The following is a 21,709-nucleotide window of genomic DNA, read 5'->3' on the forward strand; positions in this document are numbered from 1 at the left end:
ATATATATATATATATATATATATATATATATATATATATATATATATATATATATATATATATATATATATATATATATATATATATATATATACATATACATTTTATACTTTTAAAACTTTTATCAAAAGATTAACCCTAATGATTTTTTGCCTTTATATAACTCAACTTACATAACTCAAGTTTGAAGAAACAAAATTCTTTACTTGTCAAAATTAATGTAAATTTCTTTTTAATTTTAAGGGTAATCTTAAAAAATGCAAAAAATAAATTTGTATTTTATTATAGTCTTCTGTTATCTTCTAAAAAATTCAAAGTTTTAGCAAAAATATGTTTTTATAAACATATTGAACTTTTTAGAGAAAATTTTTACTATATATGCTTTATTATACTTTTCAATTCCTCTTTTTTTTCAGATTCACACTGTTTTCACTTAATAAATTGAATTGATACTTAAAGATTTGAAATAATATTGTAATTATTTTGATCATTAGGTTTTTTCATTAGCTAAACTAGTTGCTTGATTTTTACAATTTTTATTTAGAAAATTTTCACCATAAAAAATAAACTAGTATGTTGAGATGTAACGCCTTGAATAGAGCTGAAGTTGACAAAGAGAGTATTTTCAGTGAATTGAAATGCAAGTAAGCAATGTTTGTAAAGCCTAAATAATAAATCACTTATTATAAGTTTTTTTCTAAATTCATATAAAAAGTTTTATTTCTTGATCTACTTATGTTATATTTGTTTGTTTATGGCATGTCAAGATGTGCTTGTTGTATATTTTGATTTGCTATATGACAAACTGTCGTATAGCAAATCACCAATTTAGAGGGGGTGGGGGGTATTAATGGTATCTCCAAACCTGTGTATGTGTTTATTAGGGCAAAAAAAAGCCTCAAATAATTGAACCACCATGGACCGCAAAAGTATTAAACTATATAAGTGAAATTTTATCTAAAAAAAGTACTTTAAATATATCATCATTTGAAATCAATTTATTTGACATCCTACGTTTGAAATAGTGTTGCAATAACTCATTTAAAAGATAATGTATGAAATAATTTAACTATGCAATAAAAGGAGAGGTTTAAAATCATTAACTATTTTATGCTTCTTTGTAACACAAAAAATAATCTTGAATTTTTTTGAAAAAAAAACTTGATTTAAATTAAGGTGGTTTAGTAATGGACTTTTAACACGCGCATGTGTCATGTTTTGTTCAAATGTTTGTAAACAGAAACGATCACAGTTAAAAAGGGATTTCTTACTAAAGTTGTATATACTTCAAACTTTAATTATTTGTGGATGATGCTAAATTATCTCTAAGAATTTATGTCAAAACAAAATTTTAGGTATGGTAGGTTTTACCAAAGCTATCATTTAAATAACTTTAGGAGGAGAAAAGATGTGTAACTAAAGTGAAACTTTGTTGTTTTTCTGGGAAAGTTTAACCTGTGCTTACATTATGGTCAATATTTTAGAGTTGCACATTTTTTAGTCATTACCTTTAGTTTTTTTTGAAAATATAGTAGTGTGTGAATCATTTAAAACTAATATTATAACTGGATTACTTTTTTTTGTTTTTTTTTGTCATTTGAAGTATGTGAAAACCATTTTCTAATGTTTCATAAAATTATTTTAAGTATCTGCAATTTTTTTCATCTTAGGCAGAGCTTTTTGTTGATATTGTTTTACTGTTGGGTGGTTATTTATGAAGTGCTCATCCATTATACTTTTGAGTTTACATGTTCCTTTCATGTACCAGTAGGTACTCTTCATGCTATTGAATTCAGCATGCTCTCTGCACCCTGTTCTCCATAAGTACCAAGTCTTACTCCCCATTTCCTAATGAAAGATGCATGATATTGCAGCATATGAAGCTTAGGTGTAATTGAATCATTTGGCCAATTATCACGGAAGTATTTCATAAAATCTTCAATTCGATTTTCTGTGAATATATAATAATAATAATGTATATAATAATAATAGTAATACATGTCATACCAAGATTTTGAATGTTTTCTTTGCTGAACTGCTTGCAGGAGTTAATAAGCTTGTGGCAAATCCCAAGCTTATCAAATAGGACTTTAAAGTTCTGACAAAGTTCAATAGTTTCTTTGTGTCAAGTTCAACTACAAGCTTTGGTATTGTGTTGCATAGTTTTGAGGATACTTTTCATCAAATAATGTTTTTTATATAAAATTATAGTTTTTTAAATAAAAATAAAAGTTATATATGTTAAATTACACTTTCAATTTACACTTTTTTCATATATATATATATATATATATATATATATATATATATATATATATATATATATATATATATATATATATATATATATATATATATATATATATATATATATATATATATTAGATATACATATACATATAAACAAATACATACTGACCATACCTGTTTAAATATACTTTTTTATTTTATTTGGAATAAACGAATATACTACTTTATATTTAAGAACTATATGATTAGTTTACCTTTAATATTTTGTTAACATGGTTACTTTTCCCATGGTATGCTTGTGTTTGCACTCCTAACAAATTAAATACCTCGTAGAGTTAATTTACTAGTGGACCAAATGGCATCTTTACATGGTCAGTTTCTTTAATTATTTTCAGTTATGAGATCTATGAATATAAATATTGCAATTGATTCTCATATAAATACAAAATAAAGATATAAATACAAAATAAAGATATAAATACAAAATAAAGATATAAATACAAAATAAAGATATAAATACAAAATACCAAAACATAAAATATTAGAAATAACATATCTATTAGGATCCGAACAAAAAGTATTATTTACTTATTTGTGATGATGTTGACAAGGTTGAGGAAATTGGTATTGGGGTCTGGTAAATATTTTGGTGATTCATGTGTTCTGACAGTTGTGACTCTTTAAATAATTTACCACAACATTGCTTATATTCTTCTGAAATATTATTTATCTTTTCAATAACATTGCAAGAGGTGGTTAATCCATCAATTGAAATTGATAATGAGCATTTAGGGCATTTTGTTTTAGATAATAGTTTATTATTGATAAGTGGTAATATACATGGTGCACAAAATGAATGCAGACAGTTTTTTAAAATAACTGGTTTGTACATAATACCATTACAAATATAACAGTCACAAAGATGTACATGTGGACAAGGGCCACATGTACATCTTTGTGTACTTTACAGTTTTCTTTGGTTTCCTTCCTTTATTTACTTTGAAGCAAACACATTCACATTTCTTGCAATTGCTAATCCAGGTTCTTAATTTAAGATTAGTATTTGAACCTTTTTCTATGTTTCTCATTATTGAAAAGCATTTATAAACATCTTATGTGGGTGCATCTTTGGGTCGTCCTTGTCGATTCGTATAAAAAAATGCAATTCTATTCTAATTACATGGTTTGTTAAAAGAACGCTACGATTTCCAAGATTTTCTCATAATTTTTTTAGTTTTGTTATATGAGACTCATTTTTATATTTATAGCCAAATAATAGGATTTTATGTACACTGTTTTTAAACTTAAAAAAGTAACCCAAGTCTAATTTTTTTTTTAATATAAAGATAAACTCTTCTAGTTTTAAAATATATTAGGTTTTAAAGCCTAAAGATTTAAATAAGTGCTTAATTATCCAGTTTTAGTAGTATACATAGCCATAAAATCAAATTCCCGCGTATTTAGAGATACTAAAATTTAAAGATTTAAATGTTGTGAAAAAATACATTCTCCATGGCCATATTTAAATCAATTTAAATAATGGGATATCAATTATACATCTTTATAGCAAAGCTATAAGCTACTTTTTAGGATATGGTTAAAAAAGAATTACTAAATAAAAGTGAAATAATGATATCTTTTTTTAATAAAAGTTGCGCATGCACAATATAAAATGCCGCGATTGTTCAATATTAAACCACTGTGAATCAACAGCTTAAAATGCAAACCCATAATTTTTATAAAAATATATATACATTTTATAAAAGCTACATCTTTAAGGTACAAAATGGTGTGATTAAATGTCATGTTTGAATTTTTTTTTTTACTTTTGTCTACCACATGGCCAGGGTTGCCAGATTCTTTTCGGTATGCGGTAGCCATATATACATAATAAAGTACTTTACTAGGCTACAAGAGCCTTTCATCAGAAATTACATGGATTATCTTAATTTACCATTTAATCTTTTACAGCAACATTGTAGAGTTTTGTGCATGTGTATAAGAGATATTGCGTTTTTATGAATTTTTTGGACCCAAAAAAATTGTTAACGTATTAACTTATGCATTCCAAAGAACTTTGTTCGTCGTAGAACTTTTTTCAAAGTTTGTATAACGTATCCTTTGTTATTTATTTGTTTACTGGTTCTTAATAGATTAAAAATGACGTAGTTTGTAAATGGCCGGAGTAGTCCGAGTATTTAAAAGAAAAGTAAAATATTCCAAAAACAGTTTTTCGATTGGGGCTAAAGGTTGTGATCATTAAAGTGAAAACAACTTTGATAAAAACATTACCACTACCATATTTTAATGGAAACTAACGTGACATTGTTGTTAAACATTCTCATAGTGGTGTGGTTTTGAAAATAATAGTTTAAATTTTTAAAAAGAAATCCTTTTTATAGATATTTATTCCAAATAATAAATAGTAATTTTTTGAGATTAATGAATATATAAATAAAACTTATTTTTATTTATATATTCATTAATATAATATTACTTTTTTTTTTCTAACAAAAAACAAAAAAGTACTTAAAAAAATGATAGATTACGCATTTCATTTTTCAAGTAATTAAAATTTAATAAACAATTTTCTGGTTTAAAAAGCGACCGCAGCTACTTAATAAAATATTTTAATTATTCAACAGGTATTAATCAATACTTTTTATCTTGTAAACACTATTCAACGATTTAAATTGCGGAAATTGCATTCTTAAATGCGAATACCAAGCATTCTTTGTAAATTTTGCAAGTCTCGCCAACCGATAAACAACTCTACTCTGAAAGCAATAAAAATGTTCACATAATAACCTATAAATGATTATACTCTGGGTTTATGGTAATACTCTCGCCAGCCTACAGGGTTGTACCAACGAGGTGGTGGAGGTGGGTGCTGAAATTCAAAACTGAAGTTTGGCATCTAAAAAAAAAACCCTTCATTGGTAAAATTAGCTATTTTAGTTGCACGTATTCGTCGTTCGGTACGGTCCTGCCTGCCACGTTGCAGTTGTGTTTATAATAGTCGGGGGAGAAGACACAACAATAAATATTCATAGATTGTGTACTGTAATTGTTGTGGTGGTTACGTTAAGATTTCAATAGATTGAGGGAGAGTTAATAGTGGGACAGGACTTATTGATTACTCATTTATTATTTTTAAATGAACAGAAAAAGTTGTAAGTAAAAACTAGTAAAAAGTAGTAGAATACCAAATGTTTCTACTGCATTGTTTCTGTATTTCATATTTTAGAGTATTTTTTGCCATATTATATTTTGCTTTATTTTTTCGGTTATTATTCCTTTTTTTTTATGTGTGTATTTTCAGATTTTGGGGTGGTTATAAATTGTTAGGAGGGGTCAGTATTTGGGGGGAAAATCATAGATTGGGTGGAAAGTAATCAATTGAAATCGATGAGATTTTTGTTGAAAATTGGAGATTTACTCCACCCTTGCAATAAGCCAGGGGAGAGAACTCATGATGTGCTATTATTATTTCAAACTACCTATAGAACGCGGCACATAAAAAATAGATAAATTAGACTGTAAACAAACATACCAAATTTAATTTAATTGTCTAAATGGCGTCTTTTTTACATTCCGCGCCGATTGGGTGTTTTTAAACAGTTGCAGCAACCTCATGGGCATTTCATGGGCAATCATGGGCAAAGTTAGTCTAGTAAATTTAGTTAACTAAAAAGTTAGTTGACTAATTTTAGTTAACTAAAACTAAGTTTAGTAACTAAACCTTTTTAGTTAACTAAAATTAGTCGACTAACTTTTTAGTTAACTAAAATTAGTCCACTTACATTTTAGTTAACTAAAAACTTAGTCGACTAATTTTAGTTAACTAAAAAGTTAGTCGACTAATTTTAGTTAGACTAAAACTAACCTTAACTCCCACCCATATAAGATAGTAGATAGTTGATGCTGCAACACTCCCTGTAGCAGCAGGCTATAAGATAGTCGATGTAGCAACACTCCGCGCATGTTTTAAAAATATATTAAAAAAAAAACAAAAACAAAAACTCTGTTAATAAAAAAAACTTTATAGTCATTATTATTGGGTTTTTTAAAAAACGATAAAACTTAATGTGCCTCTGCATTATTTTAATTGTTTTAACTTTTTGACAACATTAAAATGTAGCTTAATTGTTGAAGTCGCTTAAATGTTGTTAAAAGAGAGTTTTTTTTAATTATAAAAGTCTCTTCTGACTACAATATAAGAATATACATGGGTGATTCCATACTCAAGTTAGATATTTTCAGAAAAATAAATTTCAATTAGTATCAAAACTCAAGTTATCTTTATGCTACTCTATGTTTAAAGATTCTTTTTTTTGATTTGTTAACATTATTTGTGTTTGTTTTTTATTTTTAATTGTGACTTAAAGCTGTGCGTTAATTTTTATAAATAAATTGTAAATAAGTTGCTTATTGACTAAAGCGTATAGCATTAAGAGGAACTGTTTTCTTAAAAATTTTTAAAAAACATAAATTTTATACTTCATATTTGAAGTTTAAAAATCTAAATAACTTAAATAAGCTTCATTTTTTTGACAATATATAATATTTGTTTTAGTTTTCCATCAATGTGACTGTCCTGTAAGTAACAAATATGTCATTTTTATTAAGTTTATGCTTAAAAAAAGTATCCAATAAGAGAAAGGATTATCACAATAAAATACTTTTTCTATATTTAAAACTTAAAATCTGATAGTTGAAGCATTTCCTTAAAGCCTGCAGACAATGTATATTTTGGTCCTGTAAGTAACGACTTATTGCATTGTGTACAACGAACTATTTATAAAACTTTTAATGGATAGAAAATCTTATGGAAAGTATTTCAAACATTTATACAACTTATTGACAATTTTTATTTTCATTTTAGATCAAAATAAAAATTAATGGCCAAAACTAATGCAGAAAAACAGAGTAAATGGAGATGATTGATTTTTATTTTAGCAAAGGAAAAAATAAAGAATATGTTAAGAAACATCAATTAAAAAAAGGGAAGAATGCAGAAAGTTGCCAAAAGATAAAAAACATGAAGCTGATACAGAAAGAAAAATTAAAGAAAGGGAAAAAAAAGCTAAGTGGAGAAAAGAAACTTCAAATAAAGTTAATCAAACTATTTGCTACAGGCAGCCATATTGTACACATTCTTTTCTGCCAAGAGCTGCAAATATAGTAAAAACAATGTTACCTAATAGCCCCTCAAAGCAAAAAGCAGTTATTCTAAAATTAGCTGTTGAACTAAATTGCAAAATTGTAGAAAGTTCTATTGAGTATAGATGAGCAACTTTCTTAAATGAAGAAATCAATCATGAAGTCTTTGAATTTTATGAAAATGATGATATTAACTGTATGTCTCCTGGAATAAAAGATAGAGTTGCTATCAGAAATAATGGCAATAAAGAGCATATTCAATAAAGACACATGTACATGAGCCTAAAGGAGACTCATGCCTTGTTTAGAGCAGAAAATGAAAATGTCAAGATTAGTAGAAGTAAATTTGCAAGTTTAAGGCCATTACATGTTTTCCTTAGTAGACAAACACCAGCTAATTTATGCACGTGCATCTATCATCAAAATGTAATTCTTTCACTGAAAAAGCTTTCTGTTTGCAGTGCAAATATACCTGTTTATTCTAACAAATTTGCAGACTCTTGCCTTCAATGCCCAGATGACCCAGCATGTTGATTTAGTGAGTGTCAGCATGAAGAATGTAGTTTCAAAAAAAAGTATCACTTGCAGTGTGATAGTGATACTTCGGAAAAAATTGTTGAGTGGAAACAGTGGCAAGATGAAAATAGAAGGATGAAGAAATTAGTTCAAAGCACTTCAGTAGTGCACTTGTACAATCATCTGTGCTTATTGGTGGCTAGCTTTTTAAGTCACAGTTTTATTAAAAGACAACAGCACAAAAGTTTAGAATCTGAAAAAAACAGCACAAAAGAGGTAAGTGGAATAGCAGCAATACAAATGGATTGCACAGAAAATTACAAATGTTTTTCTCAAGATGAGGTTCGAAATGCACACTGGAATCAACAGCAGGTAACTATCTTTACTTCTGTGACTTGTTTTCAAAATACAAAAAACTGTCATGAAATTGTTAGTGATTGCACTACTTATGATAAAGAAACATCATTAGTATATTTTGATAAATTAATGCAAAGCCTACCAAAGGATGTTTTTGAGTAAAGAGTTTAGCAGATGGTCCATCAAGCCAATTTTAGAACAGATTTACTATTGCAGGTACTCAAAAGTTCCAAAAATAAAATAGACATAAAATAGACAATAAAATACACTTTAACTTTACTTATTTTTAATCATTTTTTTAAAATATACAGCTAATCCTAAAATTGGAATGAAGAAGTTTATGCTATGGAAAAAATAATAGATGATAAATTATCTTTCTGATGCTTATGATGAATATTAAACACACAAAGTTTTTTCATAAATATATATATTTTAGTATTTTCATATATGTTTATAAATAACAATATATGTAATATACAGATGTAATATTTAGAAATATATGCCTATAGACATATACAGTATCGGACAAAACGAGTGCAACCAAATAATGCTAATTTAGTCTCTTTATATAAAAGTGCTGCATTTTTTCAATTTAGAGAAATAACTATGTAACTGTTTAGAGACAAAGTTTTTCAAGTTTTATTCATCACAAAGTTCATTATTTGTACACGAAAATTAATAAATTAATCAAAAGTATTAAAAAAAGATGATTTCCTTCTGGACAAAACAAGTGCAACTCGACAAAATGTTGACCAAACTGTATTTCGCTATCAATATTTTGTGGCGAATCCTTTGTTGTCGATCACAGCCTTGCATCTTTGAGGCATAGATTCGATCAGGTGATCAATGAAACTTTGTGGAATCGCTGCCCAGGCCTTTTGGATTTGTTTAAACAGTTGATCCTTATTACGAACACCTTCACGATTAATTCTGGGGTTGACGATCTCCCACAGGTTCTCGATAGGGTTGAGATCCGGAGATTGAGGCGGCCAATCCATCACCGATAGGTGGTTGTCTTGAAACCACTGCTTGACTACTTTTGCAGTGTGTTTCGGATCGTTGTCTTGCTGAAAAACCCATTTTATTGGCATATTCCATTCAGCATGAGGTAACATAACATCTTTCAGGATATTTTTATACATGAAATGGTCCATTATTCCATCGTTTCGATGTATTGGACCAAGACCGTTAGCAGAAAAACACCCCCAGACCATTACATTGCCTCCACAATGCTTCACGGTCTTATGGCAGTAACGTAAATTGAGGCGTTTTCAGGCCGGTCGACGTACACGGCAAATGCCATCGCTCCCAATGATGTTGAATTTCGATTCATCACTGAACAGGACAGTTCGCCATTTCTGCACATTCCAGTCAATATGAGATGTAGCAAACAGGAGTCTTTTCTTCTGGTTTTTTAGTGAAATCAGCGGTTTCTTTGCAGGGCGTTGAGAAAGCAATCCGGCTTCAACAGCACGTCGTCTGATTGTTCGGTCCGATACAGGCAGCTCTAATTGCTTTTGTATCTCGACTGATGATATCCAGGGATTCTTCTTGACGGATCTGTCGAATATAGAATCCTCTCTAGAAGTGGTGGAACGCGGTCTTCCACCTTTGTTATCTGCTGCCAACTTTCCCGTAGAACGATATTTGGAACATAGTCTTGATACGGTCCATTTTTTCACGCGATATTTATCACAAATACTTTTTTATGACATTCCACTTAATCGTAATCGCCAATAATTTTATTTCTTAGTTCCAATCCAAGACTGTTGGTAGCCATTTTTGCACTTGAAGTCATAAAAAGTACATAAAATAATTACGCTTCTCAAGGCGTTCTGTGTTACATTTACCTTGTGATGATACAATAATGCTATGTGGAACACAATGTCTTGGTTGGATGTGGACTGTAGTGATGTAATGAAACACTTGTTGTATTTCACTTCCTGTTTTGATGTTCTTCGATTTAACACTTTGATAAAACTCACTTCAATAAACTGTCTTGATAATACTGACTGATTGACTTCCATATACTGACTGAATTACGTGTCGATTTACATGTCTTTTATATAGTAAAATGAACATGTGTGAACCTGTTCTGGAAGATTCTAGATGCTTCTTTTCGATGCTTCTGAATGCTTCTGGATGCGTCTGGATGCTTCTGAATGTTTCTGGATATTTCTGGATGCTTCCTTTAATTATTAAAAAACTTCCATGACATTGACATGGACCAGACTAAAGAAAATGAAACAAACCAAAAAAGTTGCACTTGTTTTGTCCGCCGCAAAATGGCACTTGTCAACAAAATTCTGCCTGTGTGCTGTCACCTGTCAGCTGATTGCTCATGTCATGGCATGCTATGACTCCAGACTCCTGAACTGTTTGCTGTGGTAGTATAGTTCGTTTCGTTTTTAAGACATGTAAAATTAGGAACACTTTTTAGCATTGTTCGATGTTGGTTGCAAATGTTTTGTCCAATACTGTATGTCTGTTTAATGTATTGCTGATGTATAGAAATTATTTGATAGTTCTTTAAATTTTCATATTAAAAAATCTGTTTAAAAAAATTTGTATTAAAAAATATGTTTATTTCTGTCCCTGTAAGTAACGCTAACTAATTTTATTTTTAATGTTTATATAAATTGATAAAAGTTTCTTTTAATTGATTTTATATAGAATGAAAGCTACTAGATTTATTTTGAGAAGCTCACTTACATAGATTAAATAATTTGCTTGAAGTATTCAAATGAAATTAACAGGTTTAATGTAATGTTTTTTTGAATCCCGTAAGTAACACACTATATAATGAAATATTGTTCCAAAAAAATTCACAGTTGAAAGAATTTAAAATATACATTGGAACAATTAAATGATTTTTGGGATGATACATACCTATATGAACATCTAATCTTTTAAGATTAGATGTTCATATAACTAAAAGGTTGGCATTAAGAAAATTATGTCTCGTAAGTAACAGTGGAATCGCCCATATATGTATAATATTCTGTATATATATTCTCTCTCTCTCTCTCTCTCTCTCTCTCTCTCTCTCTCTCTCTATATATATATATATATATATATATATATATATATATATATATATATATATATATATATATATATAGAATATATATATATATATATATATTCTATATATATATATATATATATATATATATATAGTATATATATATATATATTCATATATATATATATATTCTATATATATATATATATATATATATATATATATATATATATGTATATATATATATATATAGAATATATATATATATATATATATATATATATATATATATATATTCTATATATATATATATATTCTATATATATATATATATTCTATATATATATATTCTATATATATATATATATATATATATATATATATATATATATATATATATATATATATATATATATATATAATATATATATATTTATATATATTCTATATATATATGCATATATATATATATATATATATATATATAGAATATATATATATATATATATATATATAGAATATATATATATATATAGAATATATATATATATATATATATATATATATATATATATATATATATATATATATATATATATATATATATATATATATATATAAATGCTACCACAGAGTTCGGGAAACCTGATTTCCAATTGGCCTCAGAACCATTAAACAGAGTTTTAGAGCTGTACTCTCATTAGGAGATAACAAGAAAAGTTGCATAGCCACTATCAAGGAGGCACAAGCGAAAACCTATTAGTAGAGTCAAGGAAATCCAGCATTCATCATCCTAGGCAGGAATCAATGTAACACAAGTTTACATCTAGGCTAGCCTAATAGATGAAGAAAGAGTTCGAAGCTGGTCTACAGAATTATTCTGCTTTACCCTAAAGTCTTTGCTACGGAGGTTTTTACAAGACAGTAGCTGGATGCAGTTAACATCTTTCTAAAATAGTTTTTTTACTGTGGTACCATCTCTAGTCCTTACTCACCCAAGAGCCCCACAACAGGGGGACTTTAGCTGGATGAAGTTAACATCTGTTTAAAATGAGTATTTTTATCAAGATACCATCTCTAACCTTTACTCAACCAGGAGCCCCATTGCAGGAAGTTTTAAAGTCTGAATTTTTTCTCCTAACCTTTGCCTAAAGAAAGCAAACCCTACAAGGCAGCAGGGCATGAGAAAGGTAGTACTGGGTTACATGATACTAGTAACAGGGTGATGATGACGATGATTCTGAATCTGATTAAAACAATTGATTATTTGATAAATATTATTTAGTTTCATCCTATTTTCATATATAAAATGTTCATTCATTACTCTTTTTCTTAGTGAAATTTTTTTCTTATTTAAAATGTTTAAAATTGCACTTAAATAGCTTCAAACAAGACAGCTAATAATAATAATAATAAAAGGCTTTTGTCATTAAAACTTTTATGAATGAGAGCTTTTTAACCAATATTTAACTTGAGTTTATTTAAAATTTTTAATGATATTTTTATTCTGGTCATTTTAACTTTTTGAGTTTATCTAAAAATAATTGTCAAAACGTTAAAAAAAATCTTCAATAACAAACTTTTTTATCTTTAAAAATGCTCACAAAAGCGTAGTAATGAATAAACATTAGTTTATTACATAATTACGTAATAATGCATAATTACGTAATACTTATTAAAGCCATATTTTATTTTAAATGTGCTAGATGCCTAGTGCATTTAAAAAATTATTGCATCAATCAGCGCATTTATTTCTTCAATCTATAAACCTAAAAACCTTATTAAATTTGATAAAATGTTAATCGATTTCACTGTTTAAAAAAAATAAAATATTTTGCATGGGATTTATTTTGCCCATGTAAACTGACTTACATAGGTGTGGAGGCGGGTGCAGACAACCATCAATCATTCTTGTCGAAACCCAAGTAAAATATATATATATATTGTATAAATAACCCTCGGAATTAGGGTCTGCATTTGGCAAAACAGACCTAACTACCAACCTAGAAGGATTTAAGGTCGGCAAAAAATTGCTGACCTCATTTTTATGATATACGCTACTACATATGCATTTACAATTTTAAGTGTTTAATCTTTTAGTTTTATTATTTAAATGTTTCACAAGTTAAAAAGGATTAAAATTGTTTTCTATAATATTTGAAGCTATATGCTATACTATATGCCATTTTATTTATTTTGTTTTATGTTAACCTTTTTAGCATTGCATGACAATTCAGAAGAAGACTATATAGCTGGTTTTAATGAAAACACTGACTGTATGGACACAGTGGAAGATGCAAATTTAATAGCCCATATTTGTGTATGTTGAACTAAAAAAATTGTTTTTTCAATATTTTAATTATGTATATAATATACAATACATAAATATGTATGCGTGTGTATTTTTTACTAATTTGCATATATTTATATAACTAGGCTTGACTATTTGTTTTTTTTTTTTGATTGATGTTTGACATTTCAATATTTATTGGCGATTATCTGCAGTCTTCTCTGTTTGTAATTACTGTGAGCAATTATAGGCTAGTGTGCGCAATTTTAATGTCTTTTTTTTAACTGCCATTTAGGGTTGTAATCCTGCGCTATATTTATAATCCCAAGATTTCAGGATTACATTTACCTATTCCTGGGATCCTGGGATTAATCCTGGGATTTTTAAATATTCTTGAAAGATTTTAACATATTATTTAAGTAAAATTTTAATAAAATTAATAACATTCAAAAAATGTTTAGAAAAAACTACCTATTAAATTACTTTAATAAAAATAATTAAGAAAATTATTGATTTTTTAATATTATACATACTTAATTATTTAATTATTCATTGTTTTTATAGATATAATATAAATATGTATTTATTTTTCATTATTTTTAAAATAAAATTTGAGAAAGCAGTGCACATCCAAAGTTTTATTGCCCAGACGGCTTCTTATTTTTGTTGCAAAATGACCGAATGCAGAAAAAGCACGTTATAATTCTACACTGGTATTATATGCTCTTTGCAAAAAAACACCATTTGTTCTTCCATTTTTAAACAACAGCATTTCCTTTTGAATTTTTACTGACAGTGTCTCACATTGAAATGGTATGCTGGGTAAATGTGATTTTTTTATAGCTTTGTTAAGTTCGTCTGTTATTCTTTTGCTCTTAAAAAGAGGAAAAGAAATAGATTCGGGTGGAGAGTTGGAAGAATCAGAAACAATTTTGAGTAGTGTCTCATTTGAAACAGGAAGTTTAACTTCAGATTCAGACTCAAAAGCTGTTAATGATGTAGCTGGGTTTAAAGCGTCTAGTCTTTTAAGTAACTCGACTATTAATTTGCAACATTTTATTGAAGATGGGACTGTTACTAGCTCTATTTTAGACTGAATGTTGGTTCTACTATTGTGCAGATACTGAAGGATTCCACTTACATCGGTGCACCTTTGTTGAATGAGAGATAAAAGCAACTTTTGACTTATAACGTTGTTAACATCTATAAGTTTTTTTAACATTAAAAGTTATTTTTAATCTTAATATTAGATAAAGCCAAAAATTCACCTCTCAGTAGACTTATGTCTATTAATGCCTTTTGTATACAATTTTTTAATAAATAGACATGTTAAAGCATTGAAAAAAGACTGTTCCATCTTGTCTTGCAGTCTTTTATTAGAGTTATTTGCTTCCCGAATTCAGCCGCAACATACTTGTACAAGATATCATTTTTTTTTTGGTGATTATATGAGCATTACTATAAATTTTTATACCTTTTTTATCACCGGATTACAACTTACCTCAGTAATACCACAATAGTTTCCTTGATGTCTATTATGACTAGCATAGAGGTTGACCAATTCATTGTTGTCAGAAAAATTATCACCCTCGCAAGAGTTACTCTCTGAAAAATCGTTTTCTCTACCTGATTGTTTGCCTTTGTCGAATTGCTGATCTATTTCTCTTTCTATATCCTGCTTTTGTTATAGCACTTCAATAAGGGCCAGTTGCATACCATAGGCAAAATATAACTGTTGATTTACAGGTAATATTCTCCCAACTTTTTTTTATCACACTTGCTCCGCCAATCATAATACCTACAATATCTTTTCGAAAATCCATGTTGTGCAAGCTTTTATTTTAATAGCACAATACACATAAAATAAAATTCTGCAAAATGCACAATCTGCAGACATTGATCCTGTTATTTGAATTAAGCTCTAGAAATGACAATTTTGTGCATGTAAAATAATATTCCTGAAGCAGCGGTTACGTAGTAATGTCCATTTGTCAAAAGATAAAGAAAATCTTTCTCCTAAACTGAATTTAGGAGTTTTTTTACCAGCTATTTTAGTAATTAAAAAATTCCTAATTTTTTGCTGTAATATACAACCATTTTACGCACAGTGTTGACTGTTGTGGGTAAACTTCTGAATCCTGCAGCTATAATACCTATATGTATATCACTAGAATGGCATATAACATATATGCTGTTCTAGTGATATATAATATCAGGCCTCGTTAAGAAGCGTTACGCAGCTCGCATTTTGCTTGCGAAAAGGCGATTTGCCTAAGTGTTCAGCAGTTTTGCGCTACGCAAAAATTTTTGTCTTTTAGAATATTTAAATTATCTTTTGATTGTCGTTAACGTGATGTTTATTCAGAAGAAATAAAGTCGTAAGTATAAGCATTTAACCGCAATTGTAAACTAATAGATTTTTTGTTAAAGAAACAGTTTGTTTCATAATTTTTTGTTGTTGTTGTTAAAAGTTAGTAAAAAAAAATAAAGTGTTTTAAGTTTTATATTAAGGAATTAAATATATAAATTTCTTTTAAAAAATAAAAATAATTTTCAGTCATAATAGTTAAAAAAATGCACGATTTATTTTGATGTAAATATTTTATTAATAAGATATTTTGTTTATTGTTAATTCAATAACGTAAAGTTTTAAGGATGTTCGTTTAATTTATGAAAAAAATTTATGATCACGAATATGTTATCGGTAACTGATAAATAACAAAAAAAAAACTTTATTGTTTAAAAACATTATTAAAAAGAGTTCACAAATTAAATAAGAAAAAATTTATTAACAGTTAATAAAATAACCAAAAACCAACTGTAAAATCATAAGAAAATAAACAAACATTATTTTACGTTTCATGAAAAAAATATTTTTTTCAAAATAAAATTTAGTTTATATTTGAAAAAAAAAATAAAAATAATTTTTTGAATAAGAACTTAGATTTTATTTGTAACTTTTGTTCTAGTGAGAAAAAAACTGTTTGTATGATTTTTAATGCGTTAATAAAATAACTTTAATTACAATGCGGTACTTGAAAAGACACTAGTGACGCAATATAACTTCTAACGATGCAAAATAAATTTGCTGAGTTGAGTTACTTAGAAATGCGTTATGCATTTTCGCTACGCAGCGAAAATCTCGTAACAATGCCTGTATTATGATATATATATATATATATATATATATATATATATATATATATATATATATATATATATATATATATATATATATATATATATATATATATATATATATATATATATATATAATGTATAATATATAGATATATATATATGTATATATATATATATATAATATATAATATATAATATACATATATATATATATATATATATATATATATATATATATATATATATATATATATATATATATATATATATATATATATATATATATATATATATATATATATATATATATATGTATATATATTTATTGATAAATGTTGTATACTGCTGGAAATACAACTCTCGTCTGTTTAAGAGTGATCAATATCTTTTTTAAAAAAAAAAGATCAAATAATATTAAAGTAATTTAAATGGAAAAATACAACTTTATAATGGAACTTAAAGTTTCATTCCATTTGGCAATCATCAGCCATATAGTTCAAATATAAAATAAAAACCATTATAAAATACAAGTTTAGCATTGCAACGGCATCTGATGTCAAGTATACGTGATTTGATATTTGCTAATCACTGGAATCAAAGTTAGATAGTGAAAATTTTATGTCCTATGCCTACAAGCAGAAACCAATTCACTTTTTTTTGTTAAGTAGTAATTGAATATCTAAAGTCATAATAAAATATTTTTCATTGATGCAAAAGTTACACTTTTTTGTAGATGGATTATAAGATTATCATATTTTGATTATGTTCCACTTAATTATAGGCATGTTACCTGCATCTTTATGTTTCCAGATTTCCTTGGAAAGTTCTGTATCATTCCTATACCTGGTTGCATTAAATGATTTAAGGTGGTTTGCAAATATGAGCTTGAATACATTTTCACTAACACCGATGTAAGATTTTTCTGTAAGACTGGGATTAGGTGATGCTAAAGTGGCTTTATATACAACATTTTTTGATAGACATTGGTTATTTAACGGGCATGCAGTTTTCTTAATGCAGTTGCAATTTATATCATCAGCGGTGAGTATGTTGCGCAAAATTTGTTGGTTGTGTGAATTAATAATTGATTGAATATTTGGCATGCAAGAATATATATATATATATATATATATATATATATATATATATATATATATATATATATATATATATATATATATATATATATATATATATTTATATATGAATATATATATATATATATATATATATATATATATATATATATATATATATATATATATATATATATATATTCTTTAAAGCTGTTAACTGAAGGCAATTTAACAACTTCTTCTGGCAGAGAGTTCCATAAATTTGCTACTCAATTAAAGAAGAAGTTTTCTCTGTGCTTATGTTTTGTCATTTCCTTGAAATATTTAAAGCAATGACCTCTCATATGATTGTTAATGATTGGAAAAGGAATGCCTTTTTCTATTTTGTCAATATTATTTATAATTATATACATTTGCATTAGATCTCCTCTTCGTCTTCTTTCCACTAGTTTAGTTAGATTTAATTCTTCGAGTCTTTTTGTAAAGATCTGTAAAAATCTTTTTGTAAAGATCTGTAAAAAATTTTGTAAAAATCTTTTTTAGGAAAGATTTCTGATTGATGATACTAGTTTAGTAGCTTTGTGCTGGATTCTTTCGATCACAATCACAATCGGATTGAGGAAATGGAGACCATACCGGAACTGCAAACTCCAGTAATGGCCGAATAAAAGTAATATAAAGCAAACAAAGTAACTTATAATCAAAATAAACAAATGATCTTTTGATATGACCAAGCATTTGATTTGCTTTGTTTGAAGCATTAATCACTTGATTTTTCCAATTTAGATTTGTATTTGTATGTATATATATATATATATATATATATATATATATATATATATATATATATATATATATATATATATATATATATATATATATATATATGTAGGGTTATGACAAAAAAAAATTTTTTTTTGCCAGTAGTAAAAATCACTGAGCATTTTGATAATTATTAAAAAAATCAGAATTATTTCATTCATTTCAAAAAAAGTTCCCTCACCAAAACACCAACATGGTGGGTGCCATATATTACCAAAAATATTTCTCTCCAAAAGTATATCAAGTTGGATCTCAAAAGAAGCGAAATTCCATAAAAAGTTTGAAAAATAAAACTTTTATTTAGAATTTATTTGAAAACATTTTTAAACAAAAATATAAATAAGCACTTTTTTTTTTTGACAAATTTTTAAGATGGTATCCTGGCATTATTTTTATTTTCTTACATTTTACTGATAATAAATACCTTTAACAAAATACTAGTATATTAGATAAAAATCTAAAACGCATTACAAAAAGATTTTCAATTTAAAAAATATAAATGCCAACTCAGCCAAAAAAAGTGAAAAAACTAACATCTCAAGAACATAAATATCTTAAGATTACATCAATATTATGCTAGTATACTAGTGTAACTTATGTCTGAATCAAAAGTATTTAAAAAAAAGTTAAACAGTTAAATGAGTTAATCGTTAAAATGGGTGACTTGATAGTTTAAAAAACTATTTTTAATAATAAAACACTCAGTTGATAGGGTAATTTCAGGTTAAGTTTAATTGTTATTATTTTTTTTTAGGTTCAGGCACTAAACACTTTATTAATGAACATATCCTGAAAATTTGAATTTAAAATAATGATTATTTTTTATTGAGATATCATTGTTTTCCTACAGCTACTCATAAAAAAAAAGAAATTGAGAAAAATCAATTTTAAAATTAAAAATCATGTACACTACTCAGATAAATCATTAAAAATCATGAACACAATAATCATTTGGAGTATTTAAAAAAAAATGTATTTACTATTGAATTCTACAAGGTTCAAATCTTCTAAGTATTTTTCATTTTCTTTCCAAAATCATGACAGGATACCACCAAGTCAAAGCAAATTAAATAATGCGGAAGTACATTAAGTTTTATTGTATTTTAAAAAACTGCAATAATGACTAGAATGCTTTTTAATTAATAGTGTTTCTTTTTTAAAAAAAAAAAAATTTTTTAAACATGTGCGGAGTGTTGCTACATTGACTATCTTATAGTCTGCTGCTACAAGGAAGTGCTGCTATATGGACTATCTTATAGCCTACTGCTACAAGAGAGTGCTGCTACATTGGCTATCTTATAGTCTGCTGGTACAGAAAGTGCAGCTACATTGACTGAGGGTTTGGTTTGGGCAAGCAATTTATCATTTAATAAAAAAAATGTTTTATTTAAGTTTTAAAACTTTTTCTGGTCTGGTTTATTACGCTCTCTTTAAAACTACAGTTTATGGAAGAAACTTTTTGACTACCATACAAGACTATATATTAGGGTGTTTCATATTTTTTCAATTTTTAAAATTGAACTTGTGAATCGATTTATAAATTGACAATTTATATGAAAATAAGTTTGAGGAAAAAAATTTTTTTAATTTTTAGGGTCCCCGCCAGTTCGATTTTGGGCCAAAAGTGTTGGGTGTTTTAAACGCCTGGTGGGAACCTTTTTTTTATTATTCCTTTAAATATTCTATGTTGGATTGAATAATAATCACATAAAAAAAGCATGTTAAAAAAATTAAGAAATTAGTCTACAGAATCTTCTGAAATTGGCGAAAAATCCAAATTTTCCTTCACAAAAACCTTTTTTATCACTTGGTGGCTTTCTAATAAACTGCTTCCAGACACAGAAAAAATATAAACTGGTTAGTTTTTGTAATAGTGTCAAATTAAGTCTAAAAAAAAGTATTCATGGGGTAACCTGCCGCGGACACTAACCTTAATGGTCCCTAATTAATAAACATTAAAGCGCAATAAATTTAAAATCTGGAAATTTGATTGCAAAATATTATCAAAAAATGTATAAACCAAAGTACTTAAATAATAATTTAAACTTTAACAACTGCTTTCCAAAGACAAAGTTAATTAAAACTAAATTTGCATTACTAATAACAAGTAATCTAATATTTTTTAAAATAATATTCAGAATGGCTAAAATTACAAGACTAAAATCTAGAGCGTATTTATTTGAAGAAGAAAACCTGATAATAAACTTACCTCAAATAACTTTTGCAACAAATAAAGAATTGATTTTTAACTTTCTGTTTAAAAGATCTAGTAACAAGTTAACTCCATTCAAAAAGTTTATTGGTTGTACTGATGGGCCCAATAAATTCGCAAATTGCTCCAATCTTGTCAAATTGCCCTGACAATTGTATTCTTTTTGCAGTAAAAAAAACCTTGGTTAGACAGAGGTTACAAAGATGGATTATTAATGGGTAAATCTATAAGGTAAGTTTTATAATATCAATTTATAATAAAATAGTAAAAATAAATTTTTGTAATCCTTTGAACCTATTAAGCTAGTAGATGATTAAGGTATTTTTTTAATACCACTCCAATAATTTTTTTTTTTTTTTGATTGTTATTACGTATGGGTTTATAGCTAAATAATATAACTATAGAGTGCTCGGTGTAGTTAAGGCAATTTAAAAATATTATAGCATCTGTATGATATTTTGTTGACTACAACATATTTCCGTTAAATGATTAGGTCTGTGAATTATGGAAAGACTTATGATAAAAAAGATTAAAATGATAAATTTTGCGGTATCATAAAATATAAATGATTGTAGCGAAAAAACCTAGACCAAAGAATCTCTTTTTTTTAAAAAATTATTTTAAAATCCCAATCTCTTGTCCTAATTTGAATAAGATTTTATATAAATACGTTTTTTAGGTAAAATGAACATCATAGTTTGATAATATGATCTGATCTGATCGTTTATTGACTCTTTTTCTTAAATTTTCTTAAATTTTCTTAAGCTCTTTCTTGGTCATAAATCTAGTATTTTTTGCGAAAGTTTATAAAAATATTGTATTTTGACAACTATATATAGTTAATACACATCAGAAC

At 26.8% G+C, this 21,709-nt stretch overlaps 1 protein-coding gene across 2 annotated transcripts in view; it reads left to right on the plus strand.

Annotated features, from left to right (window-relative positions):
- The first annotated feature begins 525 nt into the window (after nucleotides 1-525).
- LOC101238636 (uncharacterized) overlaps nucleotides 526-21,709 on the plus strand; it is a 105,207-nt gene continuing 84,023 nt past the window's right edge. For both annotated transcript variants that reach the window (XM_065815076.1, XM_065815077.1), the window contains exons 1-2: nucleotides 526-645; nucleotides 13,532-13,632. In XM_065815076.1, coding sequence (XP_065671148.1) covers nucleotides 13,591-13,632 — 42 coding nt within the window. In that variant the 5' untranslated portion in view covers nucleotides 526-645; nucleotides 13,532-13,590. The remainder of the gene's footprint in view (nucleotides 646-13,531; nucleotides 13,633-21,709) is intronic.

The sequence above is a fragment of the Hydra vulgaris genome, chromosome 13 (genome assembly GCF_038396675.1).
Source record: "Hydra vulgaris chromosome 13, alternate assembly HydraT2T_AEP".
Taxonomy (NCBI): domain Eukaryota; kingdom Metazoa; phylum Cnidaria; class Hydrozoa; order Anthoathecata; family Hydridae; genus Hydra; species Hydra vulgaris.